General features: G+C 34.0%; 1 protein-coding gene across 3 annotated transcripts in view; it reads right to left on the reverse strand.

The window, feature by feature from the left end:
* KIFAP3 (kinesin associated protein 3) overlaps positions 1-21,348 on the reverse strand; it is a 143,216-nt gene that overhangs the window by 89,785 nt on the left and 32,083 nt on the right. For all 3 annotated transcript variants that reach the window (XM_043923230.1, XM_043923231.1, XM_043923232.1), the window contains 5 exons: positions 16,521-16,620; positions 15,140-15,264; positions 13,204-13,302; positions 7,432-7,610; positions 291-453 (listed from right to left, as the gene is read on the reverse strand). In XM_043923230.1, the coding sequence (XP_043779165.1) occupies positions 291-453; positions 7,432-7,610; positions 13,204-13,302; positions 15,140-15,264; positions 16,521-16,620 (666 nt within the window). The remainder of the gene's footprint in view (positions 1-290; positions 454-7,431; positions 7,611-13,203; positions 13,303-15,139; positions 15,265-16,520; positions 16,621-21,348) is intronic.

The raw sequence follows: 21,348 nt of genomic DNA on the forward strand, positions 1-21,348 counted from the left end.
AAAAGAACAGCATGTATACTATCTATGGTGAAACAGATCACCAGCCCAGGTGGGATGCATGAGACAAGTGCTCAGGCCTGGTGCACTGGGAAGACCCAGAGGGATTGGGTGGAGAGGGAGGTGGGAGGGGGGATCGGGATGGGGAATATGTGTAAATCTATGGCTGATTCATATCAATGTATGACAAAACCCACTGAAATGTTGTGAAGTAATTAGCCTCCAACTAATAAAAAAATTAAAAAAAAAAAAAAAGAAAAGAAAAATAAAATAAAATAAAATAAAAAGCATACCTAAGAGCGCAGTGAGTTTGGGAAGCAGTCCAACTTGTACCATCTTATTCCTCAGTCCTGTGTCAAAGGACAGGTTTAGTAGAAGTCGGAGGGTGATATTTAGCAGATCTTCATGCTCACAAGGTATCATTTTTACCAGTTTTTCAACAATATCCATTTCCACCTATAGAAAATAATAATACAAATGCAGTCAGTCTCTATTATACAATAAGACAAAAAAGATTACAAAGAATTATCTCTTCATTGTTTTCACCCTTGTGAATATGTATAAGTAATATGGGTTTATTTCTCTCATTTTAATCTGTAAACTTCTCTGAAACCAAACTTTTGAGGAGAAAATACATATTTCCAGTTCATCCCTTCCTTCTCTTATTTCATAGCATCAACTGGAAGACAAATTACTCTGGGTTCTTGAAAGCACATTATGAACTCCACCTATTAAGTGCCAGAACCTGTCCTAGATTAAACAAGATTCTGTCTTGGCTTTTAAAGATTCCAGTCTAAAAACAGAGCAGAGAAATGAAACAAATAATTAAAATGCAATGTGATAAATGTGGAATGCACCAAGTACTCTAGAAACAATGTGGAAGGAACTACAAGCTACCTAGAAAAGACTAAACTTGAAAACAAGGTTTAAACAATGTATAATAATTTGCTCTCTGGTAAATACACTGATAGGGTTTCCCCAGTAGCTCTGTGATAAAGAACCTGACTGCCAAGCAGGAGATGCGAGTTTGATCCCTGGGTCAGGGAGATCCCCTGGAGAAGGAAACGGCAACCCACTCCATATTCTTGCCTGGTAAATCTGATGGACAGAGGAGCCTAGTGGGGTTACAGTCCCTGGGGTCGCAAAAGAGTTGGACAGGACTTAGCGGCAAACAGCAATAACAAAGACAATGATAATCTGTGTATCTGTGTGCTGAGTTGTTTTCTACTCTTTATGACCCCATGGACTGCAGCCCACCAGGCTCCAATACTTTGGCCACCTGATGCGAAGAGCTGACTCACTTGAAAAGACCCTGATGCTGGGAAAGATTGAAGGCAAGAGGAGAAGGGGATGACAGAGGATGAGATGGTTGGATGGCATCACTGACTCAATAGACATGAGTTTGAGTAAACTCCAGGAGTTGGTGATGGACAGGGAGGCCTGGCATGCTGCAGTCCATGGTGTTGCAAAGAGTCGGACATGATTGAGCGACTGAAGTGAACTGAAAGCATCTATTTATACCATCCTTTCCACATCTCTAGTGCAATTTTCAATGACCTCATAAAAATCACATTGATAACTGAGGCCTCAATATAATTTTTTCCTTTCATTCTAAGCCAAGGAGTAAACAATTATTTTTAATGGTAAACTGACAATCCAACAACAATTTTTCCTTCAGACGTGTATCTATATTCCATGGACACACTGCAATCATATCCTAGAGCTCTGCATGAAGAAGTACAAGTTCGTCTCCAAAGACTCTCTAACTTTGGTTCTCCCTTTCTCCCAGCTTAATCTTCCAAACAGGCTGTGGGATTCAGTCGTTAACGTTACACAATAATTCCCACTTAGGCCAGTGACAAGTATTTGTCATGTTATACAGAATTGTAATTCTATTACTAGCTTCTATGATTATAGTGAATAACTTCTTTTTCAGTTTATTTATTCATTCAACAAATGTTTCTTAACTGAGAAGGCATGTGGTTTTTACTCTAACTGTAAGAAAAACCCAAATACAAAATCACAACTTATTTTTTTTTACATAATTTAACTAATTTAAATTTTATTTTTTTCCCATTTATTTTTATTAGTTGGAGGCTAATTACTTTACAATATTGTAGTGGTTTTTGCCATACATTGACATGAATCAGCCATGGATTTACATGTGTTCCCCTTCCCAATCCCCCCTCCCGCCTCCCTCCAAAATCACAACTTAAAAAATAAAACAGCATCAGAGGTAAGGTTGCAGGGAAATCAATTGGTCTGAAATATAAGGAAAATGGGCATACCCAAGGAGATAAGGGTCATGAGCACTGGTTTATCTGGAGCAGAGCGCTGAAGAAAAAGAGGGCTACCACAGAATTCAGTAGGAACACTGAACAAAAACTTTTAAACAAATAGCTTAGCTAAATGGCAAATGTGAAGCAGCCTGAGACTACAGAACTCTGAAGCTATAGATGCTCAGGGAGTTTGCAACCACTTGCAAACTCTTTTCCAAGGACCTTATTAGACGGTCACAAGAAATACTAGGGATAGGACAGAAGATGGTAGAAAACTTCCACACAGAGGCATGGGCCTAAGAAAGAGGCATTACTGTTAATGAGGAAAACGCACAAAATCTTGTTCAGATCTTTTTTCTCCTATTTCTCCTAAAAGACAAAAGACTTAAGATTCAGGGAAATATGGCAAATCCTGTCACATCTGAAGCACTGGTGAAGACCCACTGCAGCAAGGGGAAGGAAACAGAAAAAATATCCTGAGGAAAGAAGTTGACAGTATGACTTAGGAAGCCCCACTGCTGAAAATCATGGACACAGGACAAGCCTAAAACTAGCCTGAAACTAAATTAGAACAATGGAAAAAGTTTCTTCTCTCCTCCTCCCCGCTCCTGGCACAAATTAACAAAGCCAAGTGACAAACAACAGCAGTGTATTACTGGAGGGGAGTTAAAATGAGGAGAAAGATTCTCTTTGAGGTACAGGCATACTGCAAAAGCCTGAGTAGAGGGTGGAACATGAACACCTGAGAAAAATCCTCTGGCAATCAATATTCCACCAAAGACAAAATAATGCTAGATGAATTTGAAGCTGATGATGCCTGGAGGGTAACCAAACAGTTAAACTGCTGACAAAAATGACTTAAGTCCCAACATTAAAAACCTAAAAAAGGTCTGACCATTTCCATATATAAATATCATTTATCTCACTCTCTACTAATCTACACATAGTATCCAGCTTTCAACAACAAAAAAATTATGATACACAAAACAGCAAGAAAAAAACCCACTGATAAGATAATGCCATCAACAGAACCAGATTCAGATATGACTTGTATAATTACTAGACAGATAATTTAAAATAACTATGATTAACATGTTAAAGACCCTACTGGAAAAGATGAAAACCACAGGTAAATGGACAGAGTACCTCACCAAATTTAGCAATGTCTCAAGACATAAGAAGGTCAATATACAAATTATGTATCTATATTCTATCATTCAACAGTCAGGAAACTGATACTTTCTTTTTTAGCAACTATCGTTACAATGGTAAAACACTTAGGTATAGATCTAACAAAATATGGGCAAAATATGTATGCTTAAAACTACAAAATCATGAAAGAAATCAAGAAAGACCTAAAAAAATGGAGAGTTATACCTTGTTCATGGATTGGGAACTTCAATATGGTTAACACACTGTATCCTGCCAAGAGAGTCAATTCAATCTCAATCAAGAGTCCAAGATATTTTGTTTTCTTTAACAAAACGGACTACTTGATTCTAAGTATATATGGAAAGATAAAGAATTTGAAGTAGCCAGAACAATTCTGAAAAACAGCAACAACTTTTGAGGCTCACTCTACCTGATTTCAAGACTTATTACAAAAGTTACAGTAATCAAGACAAACATGCATCAGCAAAAGCATAGAAGCAGATTAATGGAACAGAAAAGAATCTAAAAATAAAATCACACTTACATAGGACAACTGATTTTCAACAACAGTACAAAGGCATTTCAATAAGGTACAAAGGCAATTTAGTGGACAACAGACAGTCTCTTCAACAAATGGTGCAAGGACAATTAGAAATCCATATTCAAAACATGGCTATTGATATATATGTAAAATTATATCATATGTAAAATTAACTTAATATGTAAAGTTAATTAATCATATGTAAGCACCATATGTAAAATTAACTAAAAATGCATGGATCACAGACTAAAACAAAAGCAAAACCATCACCACCACAAACTCTACAAAACTTTTTGAAGAAAATCTCCATGACCTTAAGTTAAGCAAAGATTTCTTAGATACAACACCAAAATATAATCCATTGAAGTTTTTTTATATATTGGATTTCCTAACAATTAAAACCTTTGCTCCTCACAGGAAAATAAAAACATGAACCATAGAAAGGGAGTAAATACTTCTAAAACATAACTGATAAAACTTATATTCAAAGTACAAAAACACGGCTCAAAAATTAATAAGATATGCAATCCAAGGAATATATATCCCCTCTGTTCTTAAATTTATATTCTAGAATGACTTAGTCCCTTTTAAGCACATTGTATTTATACTAAAAAATTAAAACTGAATTTAAATCATTAATTGAAAGATTTTTTATGCAAACTAAATTTCCTTTAAAATACATAACCCCAAAAAGCAAGGTCAGTATTAGTTCATTTCAACAGTAAAATGAACACTTTATTTAAATAAATAATACAATGTCAGAAACAGATCAGTTATCCCTCCCCTCCATTCTTTTTAAATAAAATTACCACAGGCTTCATCTGTTAATTATTATACTAAGTAATATTTTTCTTTCAAAAAAGCCACAATACACACTGGTTGTTATAGCAAACTTAATAAAGTAACTTGGACAGTTTTTTTTTTTAATTAATTAGTATTTCCATTGCACAAAATGAAATGTAAAACGTGCCAGGTAGCACAATCATATAGTTAAACACTAGACACCATGTTGTTCTTAAATTCATATTCTAGAATGACTTAGTCCCTTTTAAGCATATTGTATTTATGTTAAAAATGAAAACTCAATTTAAATAATTAATTGAAAGGTCTTTTTATGCAAACTAAACACAGTCTTCTAATCATGTTTTTGATTGATAAAGCCCAATCCCCAAAGCTAAATTTAGTAATTTTATCTCAATAATGCCCTCTCAATTTGATGCCTCTAAAATGAAATTTATAGTTAATTAGCACTTTTATTAAAAATTCTATGCAAAGTGACAGCTTATCAAACACTTATGAGCAAATTTATTTCAGCATTTAAGTAATTATTTTTCAGTGTTTCTGAAAGCCAACATTTAAAAATTGCTTATACTTCATCTTGCTAAAAATGTTATTTTAAAAAGTAACATAAAATGAATTTTGTCTTGGAGGCAGACAGGAAGAGTAGAAAGTCAAATCCTGGAGATGTTTCCTTGAGCCAATTATCTAACCTCTCTAACTCTCTGCTACTTCATCTTTATAATTAAGAGTTAATCTACAAATGCAGACATAGATATTAGGTCTAGTTGAGCTCTAAGAATCCTGATTCTATATAATACCCTTAGGAAAAATGAATTCTTTTCCACAATGAAAGATGAAATGCACATCATGTACACTAAAATTCCTGCCAATCAAACTATTCTTATGACTTTGGATGAATTACCTTTTCTGATCCTCAATTTTTCCTCCCCAATAATTTGTGAGATTTGATAAGATAATTTATATTGTATCTTCTGAATCTATGATTTTATCAGAAAATAATTTTTCATTATGTTTCTGAGATAATCTTTTGACAGAATAAATACATAAGAAGAAGAGTATTATCTAAATACAAATAAAAGCAGTGCACAGCAGATACATACTTACAGCAAATCAATTTGAATTGTGCACACTTGTTAAAGGTGAACTTATTTCAAACACATAAATGGAAGAATGTATTTCAACTTACAGCAAGGGGAAACAAATACGTAGCCACACTCTAACTATACTCAGGAGTATATATTAATATATCACCATGTCATATTCTTCTAGAATATAAGATCAATGAAAATAAAGAACATGTTCTTGATTACTTTAAGTAAATTCAATCCTAAAACAGTATCACACACAGCGATCTTCAATAATCATCAAAACTAATGATGAAAATGATGCATGCTAAATATTTGTGGGTAAAATAAAATTTCATGTATTTCAAGTATCAGAATTCAAGGCATTTAATAAAAGCTAATTAATCAGTCTCAGGTATTCAAAGAGTACACCATGTCATTCAATAAGCATAAGTTATTTCCTAGCTCATTAGATTTTAAAAGAAGGAAAAAAAAAAACCAGGTAGAAATACTATATATTTAGACTACCTGAAGGAGACACAGTCACCTAATGACTTGTAACAGCATATAGTTCTAAAAGTTTCATTCCTAGAAATCTATCCTAAGAAAACAAACAGAATATAGACAAAAAATGCATGTACAAATGTGTCCACTGAAGTCTTATTTATAATAGCTGAAAGTATAAGCAACTTAAGCATCTGAAGGCAAGGTATGGTTATTGTATGATTTCTTTAACATAACATCATTCTTACAAAGACTCTTTAATGACATGGAAAAAAGCAGGTAATTTTTATTCTGTCTTTATTTATTTACTGTTTTGTTGTGCCTTGTGGCATGCGGGATCTTAGGTTTCCCAACCAGGGATAGGTCTGCACCCTTGCAGTAGAAGTGAAGAGTCCCAGCCACTGGACCACCAGAGAATTCCCTATTCCATCTTTACATCTTTCTGTACTACATATACTTTTAAGCTGCAGAAATAATGTATGATCAATTTGTACCATTTATCAAAAATAACTGCATCAAAACAAGATGGCAAATGGGAACCTACTCTAATGATACAAAAAGAAATGAAGACGGTACAAATAAAGAGGGCGTTAACTAATACAATGGCTCTGGTAATAGAATGAAAGGATAGCCTCAAGGGATCTATCAAGCAGAATCAACAGACTGCAGCTACCAACTGGAACAATAAATAAGGAGGAGGTTGGGCTAAACTATATTGCCACACACTAATACCAGAAATGCAGGAGAAAAAAGAACTTAGGGGAAAATAATAAGGCCAGATAACTCTGAATCACAATCTAAAGTTAAAATTACTTTCTATGTATTATGTTTAATATGGAAAGATTCATTCTGTATAATATGGAAAGATCCATTCTGTATAATATATTAGGAAAATATTTTATTCAGAAAAGTTCAATTATCTGGATTATTAACTAATATGAAATATATTTCCTAATGAAGCCACTTAAGTGAATTACTGCTATTGTAATTTTTTTAATTCAGAATTATCTTAATAGGGGGATAATGTGTTTACTTTTTATCAAAATATTCTAATTTGAAAATGGTGAACATGGACTGTTTCAACATAAGTTACCATGTCATTTTTATTCTCCATAAAAATGCTGAGTTTCTTCAAAAATGACACAACTAGAATAAGCAACTCAAAATTGTCCCGATCAAGAGCTTTCACCAGCATGTGAACTATGTTCTTGTTCCTCATCTTCAGCTCTGTACGTGTATCCTCAGCAAGATTCAGAAGCAAATAAAGAGCAACTAGAAAAATAAAATAAATGAGAGTTAAATAACTGGCACATTGAATCAACAATTTAATAAACCATTTCTATTCACTAAAGTGACAGATGTAGTTCTAAGAAGATAATGTTATCTTGAAAATTTTAACTAGCTATTCATTACAAAATTATTAACATTGATATATATGCTATAATAAATACAGCATATATATAATAATATTTTTATGATGCTGAGAAAGACACAATAACCAAAATAAGACAATGATTCCTACATTTTCAAGTTGAAAGTTTCATGGTAATCAAATATCAATTAAAGGTACATATTAGAAAATAATAAAACAGGAAAATAGAGAAAAATAATTTTATACATGTGGAAAACAAGGTAAAATTTCAACACCCAAGGGCTGCTGTGTTAAAAAAATGTACAGTATAGCCAGAGCTGAATTGAACGATGTACACGCTAAGTCGATTCAGTCATGTCCGACTCTTCGACCCTATGGACTGTAGTCCACCAGGCTCCTCTGTCCATGGGATTCTTCAGGCAAGAATACTGGAGTGGGTTGTCATGCCCTCCTCCAGGGAATCTTCCCAACCCAAGGACTGAACTAGCCTCTCTTACATGTCCTGCATTGGCAGGTGGGTTCCTTATCACTACTGCCACCTGGAAAGCCTGAATTTAAGGACCCTAAAACCTATTTTTCATATTCATATGGGTGTTGCCCCAGTAGTATGGAATAATTAGTTTTAGACTAAATGCCGCTCATGTCCAAACTCACAAATCTTAAGAGCAAGATCAAAAAGGATTAAACTGTTACCAAGTACTCTAATTATGCCTCAAAATAAAGCTCACAAATATTTATAGGAATAAAATAACATTTATCACCTACCAATGGAAATTTCACATAGTACCTCCAATCAAAGATTATTAACCATTTAAAAAGAGCAGGAGGGACTTTCCTGATGGTCCAATGGCTAAGATTCCAAGCTCCCAATCCAGGGGGCATCAGTTCAATCCCTGGTGGGGACTTAGATCCTGCATGCCCCAACTATCACATGAGTCACAACTAAGACCCAGCACAGTCAAATTAATTAATTGATTATTTTTTAAAAAGCAAGAAAACACAATCTATAAGGGGAAGAAAAACCATCCAGTTGAAAGTATCCCAGAACTGACACCAAAGTTATAATTATGGAACAGGAATATTAAAAGTCATATAACTGTATTTCAAATGTTCTACAAGTTAAGTAGAGACATGGAAGATATAAAGTTAAATCAAATGTCTAGCAATGAAAACTGCAATGCCTGAGATTTGTATACTAAACTGAATTGATGGTAGTTTAGAGACTGGAGAAGAAAAGATTATTGAAATTAAAGACAAAACTAAAAACTATCTAAAATTAAACACACAAAGGAAAACTACAACAGCAAAAATGTAAAGATATCAGTGAACTATGGATCCAACTTCAAGCGACCTAATATAACTGAATATTCTGGAGCCCTGAATAAATAATAATTGGTAATTTTTAAAATTTGATAAAAAATATAAATCCACATTCCCAGTAAGGTCAGTGAAATCCAAGAATAAGAAACATGAAGAAAGCGACATCAAAGTGAGAGTGAAACTCACTCAGTCGTGTCCAACTCTTTGCAATCCCATGGACTATACGTCCATGGAATTCTCCAGGACAGAATACTGGAAGTGGGTAGCCTTTCCCTTCTCCAGGGGATGTTCCTAACCCAGAGATTGAAGCCAGGTCTCCCACAGAGAATTCAGATTCTTTACCAACTGAGCTATGAGGGAAGCCCAGCTACACCAAAGCACAATATAATTAAACTAGTCAAAACAAAACAACAGCAAAAAGTATGTATGTGAATGCTCAGTTGCTGAGTTGTGTCTGACTCTTTGTGACTTTACAAACTGTAGCCTGCCAGGCTCTTCTGTCTTTGGCATTCTCCAGGCAAGAATCCTGGAATGGGTTACCCTTTCCTTCTCCAGGGGATCTTCCAGGCCCAGGAACTGAACCTACTTCTCTTGCATCTCTTGCATTTGCTGGTGGATTCTTTACCACTGAGTCACTTACATACCTATCAATAATTACTTTAAGTGCAAATGGACTAAAAGCTCCAATCAAGACATGCAGTGGCTGACTGGATATAAAAACAAGACCTATACATATGCTGCCAACAAGATAATAAGTTCAGATCTAAAGCTACAAACTGACTGAAAGTGAGAGGATGGAAAAAGCTATTCCATGCAAATGTTAACAAAAAGAAAAATGGAGGAGCAATACTTATATCAGATAAATATACTTTAACCCAAAGACTATAACTAGAAACAAAGGAGGACACGACATAATGATAAAGGGATCACTCCAACAATAAAATACAATTTTAAACACATATGCACATGGAAACACAAAGACTACAAACAGCCAAAACAATCTTGACAAAGAACAAAGTTGGAGATATTCTACTCTGATTCCAAACTATACTACAAAGTTACAGTAATCAGAACAGTGTGGTACAGTTAAAAAAAAAAAGACACACAGATCAATGGAACAGAATAGAGAGTGCAAGAATAATTGTCAATCTATGACAATGAAGGCAAGAATATACAAGTGCTAAAGACGGCTTTTTCAATAGTGTTAGGGACACTAGACAGCTACATGTAAAAGAATCAAACCGGACTACTTTTTCACACCATATACATAAACTCAAAATGGATTAAAGGCTTAAATATAAGACCTGAAACCATAAAACTTCTACAAGAAAACAGGCAAGATGCTCTATAACATCAACCTTAACAATAATTTTTTGAATATGTCTCTTCAGGCAAGGGAAACAAAACTAAAAACTAACAAATTTGACTACATCAAACTAAAAAGCTTTTTTTATACACCATTGGATACTATTAACAAAATGAAAAGGCAGCCTACTGAATGAGGGAAGATATTTGCAAATGACTTATCTGATAAGAGGTTAATATACAAAACATATAAAGAACTCACACAACTAACCATCAAAAAATCAAACTCAATTAAAAAATGGGCAAAGACCATCAGCAGACGAATGGATAAGGAAGCTGTGGTACACATACACCATGGAATATTACTCAGCCATTAAAAAGAATTCATTTGAATCAGTTCTAATGAGATGGATGAAACTGGAGCCCCTTATACAGAGTGAAGTAAGCCAGAAAGATAAAGAACATTACAGCATACTAACACATATATATGGAATTTAGAAAGATGGTAATGATAACCCTATATGCAAAACAGAAAAAGAGACACAGAAATACAAAACAGACTTTTGAACTCTGTGGGAGAAGGTGAGGGTGGGATGTTTCAAAAGAACAGCATGTATACTATCTATGGTGAAACAGATCACCAGCCCAGGTGGGATGCATGAGACAAGTGCTCGGGCCTCGTGCACTGGGAAGACCCAGAGGAATCGGGTGGAGAGGGAGGTGGGAGGGGAGATCGGGATGGGGAATACATGTAACTCCATGGCTGATTCATGTCAATGTATGACAAAACCCACTGAAATGTTGTGAAGTAATTAGCCTCCAACTTATAAAAAAAAAAAGAGAAACCTAAAAAAAAAAAAAAAAAATGGGCGAAGAATCTAAATAGAAATTTTTCCAAAGAAGACATACAGATGGCCAACAGACACATGAAAAAAGCTCAACATCACTAATCATCAAGCAAATGAAATCAATACTACACTGAGATAACACCTCACACCTGTCAGAATGGTTATTATCAAAAAGACAACAGATAAATGCTGGCAAGATGTGGACAAAAGTGAACCCTTGGCGTACTATTGAAAGGAATATAAATTGGGTTCAGTCACTCTGGAAAACAGTATGGTGTTTATCAAAAAGTTAAAAATAGACCTACAATATGATCCAGCAATCCTACTTCTGGGTGTACATCCAAAGGAAATAAAATCATGATCTCAAAGAGAGATTTGCACTCCCATGTTCACTCCAGCATTATTCATAACAGTTGAAATGTGGAAGCGACTCTAGTGTCTATAGATAGATGAATGGATAGAGTAGATATGAAATACACATTTATATAAAATATAACATATATTCCATAAAGAAATCCGAGCACCAGAGAATCGATGCTTTTGAATTGTGCTGTTGGAGAAGACTTTTGAGAGTTCCCTGGACTGCAAGGAGTTCAAACCAGTCAATCCTAAAGGAAATCAGTCCTGAATATTCATTGGAAGGACTAACGCTGATGCTGAAGCTGAAACTCCAACACTTTGGCCACCTGATGCAAAGAGCTGACTCATTGGAAAAGACCCTGATGCTGGCAAAGACTGAAGGCAGGAGGAGAACGGGATGACAGAGGATGAGATGGCTGGATGGCACCATCGACTTGATGAACATGAGTCTGAGCAAGCTCAGCGAGTTGGTGATGGACAGGGAAGCCTGGCGTGCTGGAGTCCATGGAGTCGCAAGAGTCAGACACGATTGAGCAATTGAACTGAACTGATAATACATATGAAATATATACTGTATATTACATATGTTATATGTAACATATATATACAGAATAGGATATTATTTGTTAATAAAAAGGGATGATATTCTGATTATTTGAGTCAACAAAGATGGATCTTGAGGGCATCGTGCTAAGTGAAATATGTCAGACAGAGGAAGACAAACACTGTAGGTTCTCACTTATATGCTTTTATGTGGAATGTAAAAACTCTGACTTCACAAAAATAAATAGATGGTTACCAGAAGCTGTACTGTGGAGGAAATGGGGAGATGGTATTCAAAGAATACAAACTTTCAATTATAAGATGAATAAGTTCTGGGATCTAATATATAGCATGGTGACCACAGGTAAAGATACTGTATTGTATACCTGAATGGTGCTATGACAGTAGATGTTAACTGTTCTCACCATAACAACAACAGAATGGTAATTATGTGAGATGAAGGATTTGTTAAGTAATCTTATTGTGGTGAACATTTTGCTATATATATGTGTATCAAATCATTACACTGTATACCTTCAACTTATACAATGTTTGTTATATGTCAATTATAGCTCAATAAAAGCTGGGTGAAAAATCAATAGTCAGCTACAAAGCAGTAATTTCTTATAAATGATACAAGATTTTGCATCTTATCAATGGCTGAGAAATCATATTATTAAACTGTTAAATCTGTCAACAAACCCTAGAAAGAGGAGACTATTTTTTTTTACTAAAGAGATATATCTTGAAAAGTTTTACATCAGTTTCCTAGGAAAGCAACAAAATTGTCACCATATAAGAAACATATGGTAGGGTTTGAGAGACAAGATTCTTATTACTGAAAAGGTCACACAATGGATTAAAAAATCCTTTCTGATCAAAACAATTTCAAGAATGTAATTTATACATTTAAGAACTGGATGGGACCTTTTGGTGGAAAGATAGTGGAGTGAAATTTAAAGCATTAATATCAATGCTAAAGACAAGATTTTATAACACATTAAGATTCATAGAATTTTCAATTATTCTGACATTAGCTTTATTCATCTAACAAACATAAACAAACTAAACGTACAGTAAGCACTCTGCTGCATTCTCATTGCTTAGGTATTCATACCTCGTAACAGCTGTTCCTGTTTTACCACAAGCCCCTGGTATTTTTTAAATGTTTTTTCATAATCTTTTCTCAAGGTTTGGTTTTCAGGGTCTTCATCAAGTAAACAAGTTAAGGATCATCCATATCCAATGAAGCAAAGAAAACCTACTGAAAAACACTATGAAAAACTATTAAATTTTATGTGCAATTTTATCTAGTTATTTTCTGCAACCATGAGTTTAATTAAAATATTCTACTCTGCACAATAATTGTGTTAGACTAGAACTTCTTAACCTAGGGTTCAAGGATGTGCTTGCAGACCTTGGGTGACCACATGTTTAGGTTTCACCAAATACATAAATCCTCAAAAACTGTATGCATTTTATAAATGTGCACAAGTCTCCAACTTTCACCAGATTAAAAAGTGGGTCTATGAACCAAAAAGGTTACAGCCTTAAAGAAGGGTTCAGTTGATAAGGATAGTGATTTCTACTTCAGACAGATGTCTAGTATATTCAAAGGATGTAGATTAGATCTAAAGCTTGTTAGCACCCTCTTCAGACTACATACAAAAATAAAATATCCCAAAGCGAGAGAAAAACATTTTAAAATTATATGTTATAACCCCAGACAGTCCCCTGCACATCTGCAGAAATAACCAATTACTGCAGTATGACTTCAGGATCCCCAAGCATTCAAAAACATCCCCTTTGTTGAATGCTACTTGCATGACAACACAGTTTCCCCCTCAATTTTTGGAAATTTTAGGTACATTCAGTAAACTTGGGACTCAAGAAATTACCTGTGGTCTCTAGGATTATTAAGTTATCCACATGGGTTAAGTCAATACCAATCTAGATGTCAGAAAGTTAGAGCACGCATAGAAAATGTCTAAACCTGTAAAGATCCTAATTAAGAAAAGTCAAATCTGTGTGTGTGTGGGGGGGGGCTGTATTTTTATAGTGACTTGGGGATCCCACCAACGGGAGGTAAAAACATGAGATATTGGGCACAACAGAAACAATATTTTTAATTTTTAAAAGAGATCAATAAATTTTGGGTTCAAAAGAAAGTGACCAATACAGTGTGTTCATCTGTAAAACATGTCATATGAAGACAGATGTGAATTAGTCTGGGCCTTCAATTAAAAATTACAGTTGTAAAAAAAAAAGAATTATAGTTGTAGAGAAAATATGATCAGTATTGTTAAATATAAGAAATGGGATACTGAAGAGAATATATATCCTTATTCTACATTGCTTCAGTATGAAAGACTAGAATCAAAGAATAGAAGTTATTGGGAAGTAGATTTTGGTATGCTAGGCAAAAGAGTACTATAGTAAGTAGAATGCCAAAACACAGAATGAGTTAAAGAATAAGCAGTGACATGTTAAAGAAGAGATTAATAATCCATTGGTAAGGAAGTTGCAGAAAAGATTCTAGGACTGAATGATAGGTTAAAACTGATTATTTTTCAAGGTTCCTTTCATGGGTTCTATGATTCTACAGGCATCTCAAATCTGTATGTATTTTTAAAAAGAATTTTTGCACTTAATTAGAAAAATAGAATTTAAAACTATGTTCTTCACCGAAGTAGCACTCATTCCAATCAAAGTCACCTTATTTCACAGAGAGAACTACATAGGCCAACAGTGGTGAGCCAGACTTCAGCTTACTAAATGGTCTTAGGGGACATAATAGCACAGCCACTTAGAAACTCACAAATTCAGTTATCCAGGACAACTATTATTTATTCCTCTAGCTTATCACCTAATCAAAGTTGTAAAAAAGATCAAAACTATATGTGAAAATATATTCATTCTGTTAATTTCAATCTTCATCTAACCTTCAATACACTATTGCATTTTTCCAAGTCATGTGAGTGACAATACAAGATCCCCTCTATCCAAAGCTCACGGGCAACAGCAGTAGGGTGAAATGCTGCTTCAAAGGATATCAGCTTTCTTCTTCTTAGAAAGTTCTTCTTGCCAAAGCTCATGTCGTTTTAATTCATGATCAATGATATTCATACACAGAGCTCCAATTTTATAGTGAGTGATCAGTCCATGAAACTGAGAAAAGCTTTAAAGAAGAGTTTTTAGTATGTATTTAAAGGAATACATTTTGAGGCTTCAGGAAATCTGTTTTGGATAAACACTGGTACAAACAATGTAAAACAGACTTGATATACATATTTTAATAAATGAACATATCCAGAGTATTCTAGAAGACTTGAAATTGTGAGATTACTTTAAATATATTTTAAAATACAATCTTTACTTGAAATGAAATTATTTTTAAGTTAAAAATTGAACAAAATGCATTTTTGCAACTAACCAGCATTTTAACTATTTAGATATCCTCAAAATAAAATTTAAGACTGCCACTGAATAAAACTAGTAATATAACAGTACTATTATTGATGCCAGGAAATAAACTAATCAAGTATTACCAATCACGTTTTATGTTTCCTAGGCACTTTACTCATCCAAGTACTTATTCAGTAAATACTTATTTGCTAATGCTGGCACATTTTTAGAACAGAGGCAAAAATTGCCTAGAATTTCTGAAAAGTCAGAAACTTTTAACATTGCCTCAATAAGCATCCTTCTAAAGAATAAATGTCTATAAATGATATACATGAATACATAACAGGAACGCATTTGCAAACATATATAGCGGATGCACACAAGCACAGCTGATCCTTGAATCATGCAGTGGCTGGGGTGTCAACCCTTTGGGTCATCAAAAATGTACATATAACTTATAGTGGGTTCTCCATACTGGTGGTTCTGCACAGATTCAACTAGTACCATTCATATAGTATGGTGGTACATATTTAGTGAAAAAAACTACATACAAGTGCAGTTCAACCCCATGTTGTTCAAGGGTCAACTGTATATAAAACAGTAACATTTACTGGCACTTACTCTAGGTCAAGCTTTTTTCTAATACCTATCTGAAGAGGCTGCTACTATTACTTTCCAAAATTACAGATGTGGAAACCGAGCATAGAAAGGTTAAACAATGTAACCAAGACCACACAGCTAAAAACAGCAGGATTTGAATTCAAATTCAGAGAGTCTATTTCCAAAGCCCATAACTCTTAAACTTTATACCATTATATTATCCTACTCCACATGCACATGCTTACTCAATGTAGACTGAAAGACAGACAGAACAACAAAGGGGACAGAGAATGGAAAATAGAAACTGAGAGGCAGAGCACTGTTAGACACATGAGACTGAGAAAACTAGTGATCTACTATTTAAAGCAATGATACAGACAGAGATAGATAGATACATCAGAACTTTTATTTCCTAATTTTTACACTTACCTGGAAAAGCAAAAAAAGATGTATATTATGTTTGTAGCTAACTCAACACTTTGTTTCCAGTCTTCCCTCAGGACTCTTGCTAATGCACCGAGGGCAGTATCTAAAGAAAAAGGGGACGTACAAAAATGATCACTCAGAATCAACTCTGATAGAAAGGGTAATAGGTATTAAATGTCTACTTATCAATAAATAACAAAGCTAAGATAGAACTGGGACAAAAAGTAGGATGCTTCTTCCCAACACAGAAAGCTATTTTAAAAATTTAAATACTAAAACTCACAACATGCAACTTTAAGTCCATTATCATAAACAGAAAAATAAAATATAATTTAAATAAAGTAACAAAATAAGAGTACTATTAATGACAAGAAATAATGAAAAGAACCATTAACTTCTTAATTTTCATTTCCATTTGCAACTGCAGTGCCAGGTTTTTAAAATCTGATTTAATGTATTTGTAAGGAAAAAAAACTAGCTTAAGTCTAAAAAATTAATCAGCAGTTTATAGCAGGATAGCACTAGCTTCACTGAAGCAAATTAATAATCAAACAAAACTTATAAACTGAAAAATAAGTCTAATATTTTAATGTCATGTTAAGCTGACGCTAACAAGCATAAATAGAGCAAAAAATCTTCCCCAAAACTTCAGCCTAGACTGATAAAGATCCCTGTTAGGCCTTTCGCTTTAAAATGGCAAATTAATGAATTGATTAATGAGAATTACTATACATTAAGTAAACATACAGTAATGCGAATAGTTTCAAATTAGTATTGTTCATGATTGACTTAAAATCATTAAAAATTGAAATATCTGTGTATTATATAGAGATCATAATTCAACTTTCTATAATAGGCATGCAGGATATATTGTGAACTGTATTATCATAATATAATACTGTATTATCAGTATTTATTATACTGATAAAAGTAGTTTATTTGAGCTTTTTGGCCATTCACATTATGGAACAACAAGAATTCACTATATATTGTAATCCATTTAGTGAGGAATCTTTTCTACAAACTGAAAAATATCCTATAGTAGCATTTCATGATACTATTCATATTCATACTCATATTTATATTCATATACCAGAGCAGCAGTATAATACAGGCCTTGGACAAAATTATTCTGAAGTCAAATAAATAGATAATATGTAAAAGCTTTAAAAAGTCTTAATAAAGAATCTGGTTTAGCTTTGTTTCATCCTGTATTACCAAAGGCATTTCATCATTATTAATCCAGAGGATTCAGTACTTCTTAGAATATATACTTTGGAAAATGATGTGCTATAATGTCTTGAATTTAACATTTTTCTTCTTAACTGAGGAATAGAAAAACATCTCAAAAAAACTACAGCTATGGGAATTATTTACAGGTAATGAAGAAATAAACCAGAAGAAAATAGAAAGCTTACAAAATATCAAAATAAACCCCAAATTAATTTATAAGTTGAATGTAATCACAATTAAAATTTCATTATGATTTTCTTAGATAATATAATAAAGTGATCGCTAAATAATATATAATAAAACATACAAGGCCAGCAACACTTAAAAAAAAATCAACACATTGGAACATGCCTCCAACTTATTCTAAAACTCTAGTCAAAGTACAAAACAAAATGTATCAAAAATAGTATGATATTGGAATGGAAATGATCAAATAGATCAATAGAAAAGAAAATAGAGCATCAAAACACCCCTATGAATAATATCAGAGCAGTACCTGGCACAGAATAAGCTTTCAAGAAGTACCTACTGAATAAAAGAATGGCCAGCCTATATTAATAATAGAAAAGGCATTTCAAATCTTTGGGAAAAGAAGGAGCATTCAATAAGTACATCAGAATAACTGGCTATATAACATGGAAAAAAAATAAAATTACACCTCCATCGCTCACTTTCAACAAAAATGAATTCCGGGGCCAAGCACTTCTGGAACAGTAGACTAAGGAACTCCAAAAATCCACTCCTCCATAAGCAAATATAATACTGGTAAAACTTTTCAAAATCAACTTTTTTTTAGATCTGGAAATTAAGTAGTTTTGTGACAATTTGAGAAGAATTTACCTGAGAAATAGGCTGACTTGGTAAAAGCAGTGAACTCTGTGGCATTTCAACTTGCCCTAATTCCATCCCCTCCATGCAACTTTGTGGAAACTTTGAAAACCAAGAGCATCATATCTGTGAAAAACAACAGGCCAGCAGCAACTGGAGGAGAGAGAACAGTGTGGTCCACCCCAAGTCCGTACTCTGGTGAACTGTCAGTACCTGAGACATCAGGACGCTTGCTGCAAAGCTCCATTTCTATGGGGTGGCTTTATGTAACCTGACTCAGAGATTGCACCAGGGCATTTGCTGAAAACTACTAGTAGCAACATTATAGCTTCGTGCAGCAGTCTAGCCAACTAGAATTAGCAAGAGGCTGACCAAAACACTTTGAAAAGAAAAACTGGGAAATAAGATATTCACAGGGTCTTTGCAAGCCTTCAACATAATCCTGGTACTCTAGAAGGTCAGGCACATGTCATCATGTCAGGGAAAGCCCTTAAAAAAGCCTAATCTCTCATCTCTAGCCAACCTTGACACAATATTCAAGCAGCAATTAAAGGCTAAGTTTGTAAACTACTTGCTTGAGCACTGAAGACATCCTCCTGCCCATACGTTCATACCCAGAGCCCCTCAGCAAAGGTTAGGACACTTGGTTCCAGGCATTTAAAGAAATCTCTATCAAATCATTAGTTACCACTAAATTAACTGAGCAGAGGCTTCAGTGACTGCATGGACAAATAATACAGACTTTATAGAATTAACCCAGGAAAATCATTAAAAAAACAAACAGTAAAAATAACAAGCCCAGAAGGGAGTGGAATTCTAATTTCCAGAGTTGCTACAATATTATTTCAACAACAATAACAAAAACACAATACATGCAAAGAAAAAAAGGACAGTATATCCCAAACTCATGAAATGTAGCACTGAATACAAACAATCCATGAGGAAGCTCAAATTTTGAATTTATGAGTCAAAGATTTTAAATTATTTTAAGTCACTATAAATATATTTAAAGAACTAAAGGAAATAATCCCTAAAGAATTAAAGGAAATACAAGAAGGTATGAGAATGCTGTCTCATCAAAGAATATCAATGCTGCTGCTGCTGCTAAGTCGCTTCAGTCATGTCCGACCCTGTGCGACCCCATAGACGGCAGCCCACCAGGTTCCACCATCCCTGGGATTCTCCAGGCAAGAACACTGGAGTGGGTTGCCATTGCCTTCTCCGAAAGAATATCAATAAGGAGATACAAACAATACAAGATAAACCAAACAGAAATTCTGAGGTTGCAAAGTTCAACCTCTGAAATGAAAAAGTCATTACAAGGTCTTAACTACAGATGAGAATTAGAAAAAAATCAACAAGTATAAAGGCAAGTTGATTAAGATTATCCAGTCTTGAACAGACAGGAAAAAGAATGAAAAATATCAAGAGAACTTCAAAGACATATATGACATCAACAAGCTTAACTAACATGGGAGTCTCAAGAGAAAAGTATATAAAGAGGAAAGAGCTGAATAAATACTTATCAAAATAATGGCCCAAACTTTCTAAATTTGATGAAAAACAATCTGCATATCCAAGAAGCTCCACAAACTCCAAGCAAGATCATCTAAAAGATTTCACCACTTAAACACATCATAGGGCTTCCCTGATGGCTCAGATTAAAGAATCTGCCTGCAATGTAGAATACTCGAGTTTAATCTCGAGATCAGAAAGATCCCTTGGAGAAGGGAATGGCTACCCACTCCAGTATTCTTGCCTGGAGAATTCCACGGACAGAGGAGCCCGGTGGGCTACAGTCCTTGGATCACAAAGCATCAGACATCATAGTCAAACTGGCAAAAGCCAAAGGCAAAGGAAACAGTGAAAGTAGCAATTCAACATGTTCAAAGGGTCCTCAATAAGATTAACAACTGGCTTCACATCAGAAACCACAGAGACATAAAGCCAGAGGGATGACATAGTCAAATTACTTAAAAAAAAAAAAAGAAAAAAAAAAAAACCTTTGAGAATTTGTTGTTAGCAGACCTTTTTTATGAGAAATACGAAAGAGATTCCATCAGGCTGAAGTACAAGGACATTAGAGTGTAACTTAAATCCACACAGAGAAATAAAGAACACCAGTAAAGGTAACTCTCTCTGTATCTAAAAGACATTATAAACATATTTTTGACTGTATTATTTTCTTCTGATTTTAAAATGCATACATCAATAACTATATTTCTTGCTGACAGGCTGATAATATATACAGATGTAATAAGTATGAATTAATAGTATAAAGATGTGGGGTAGGAACAGAGGTATACTGAAGAAAAGTTTTTATGGACTATTAAAATTATATTGGCATTAAGTTAAACTAGATTTTTAAAATTTAAGTTGGTATCTGTAATCCCAGGGTAACTACTAAGAAAATTAATTCAGGAAAACATATAATAGTAAATTAACAACAAAAGAATTAAAATGGAATTCAAGAAAATATTTCACATAAAAGAAGGCAGTCATGGAGAGACAGAAGATCAAAACAAGATAAACAGAAAACAAACAGGATGTTAGATGACAATCCCACTTTATGAGTAATTATTTTAATGGTAAATAGAATAAACATGCCAATCAAAAGGAAGATTATTCAAATGTAGTAAAAAAAATATGACCCAACTCTATATCTAATCTACAACAGAAACACTTCAAATTCAAAGACACAAATAGGGTGACAGTTAAAGAATGGAAAAAGATATGTCAAGGGGAAAAAAAAGACAATAGACTGAAAGTA

The sequence above is a fragment of the Cervus elaphus genome, chromosome 14 (assembly GCF_910594005.1).
Source record: "Cervus elaphus chromosome 14, mCerEla1.1, whole genome shotgun sequence".
Taxonomy (NCBI): domain Eukaryota; kingdom Metazoa; phylum Chordata; class Mammalia; order Artiodactyla; family Cervidae; genus Cervus; species Cervus elaphus.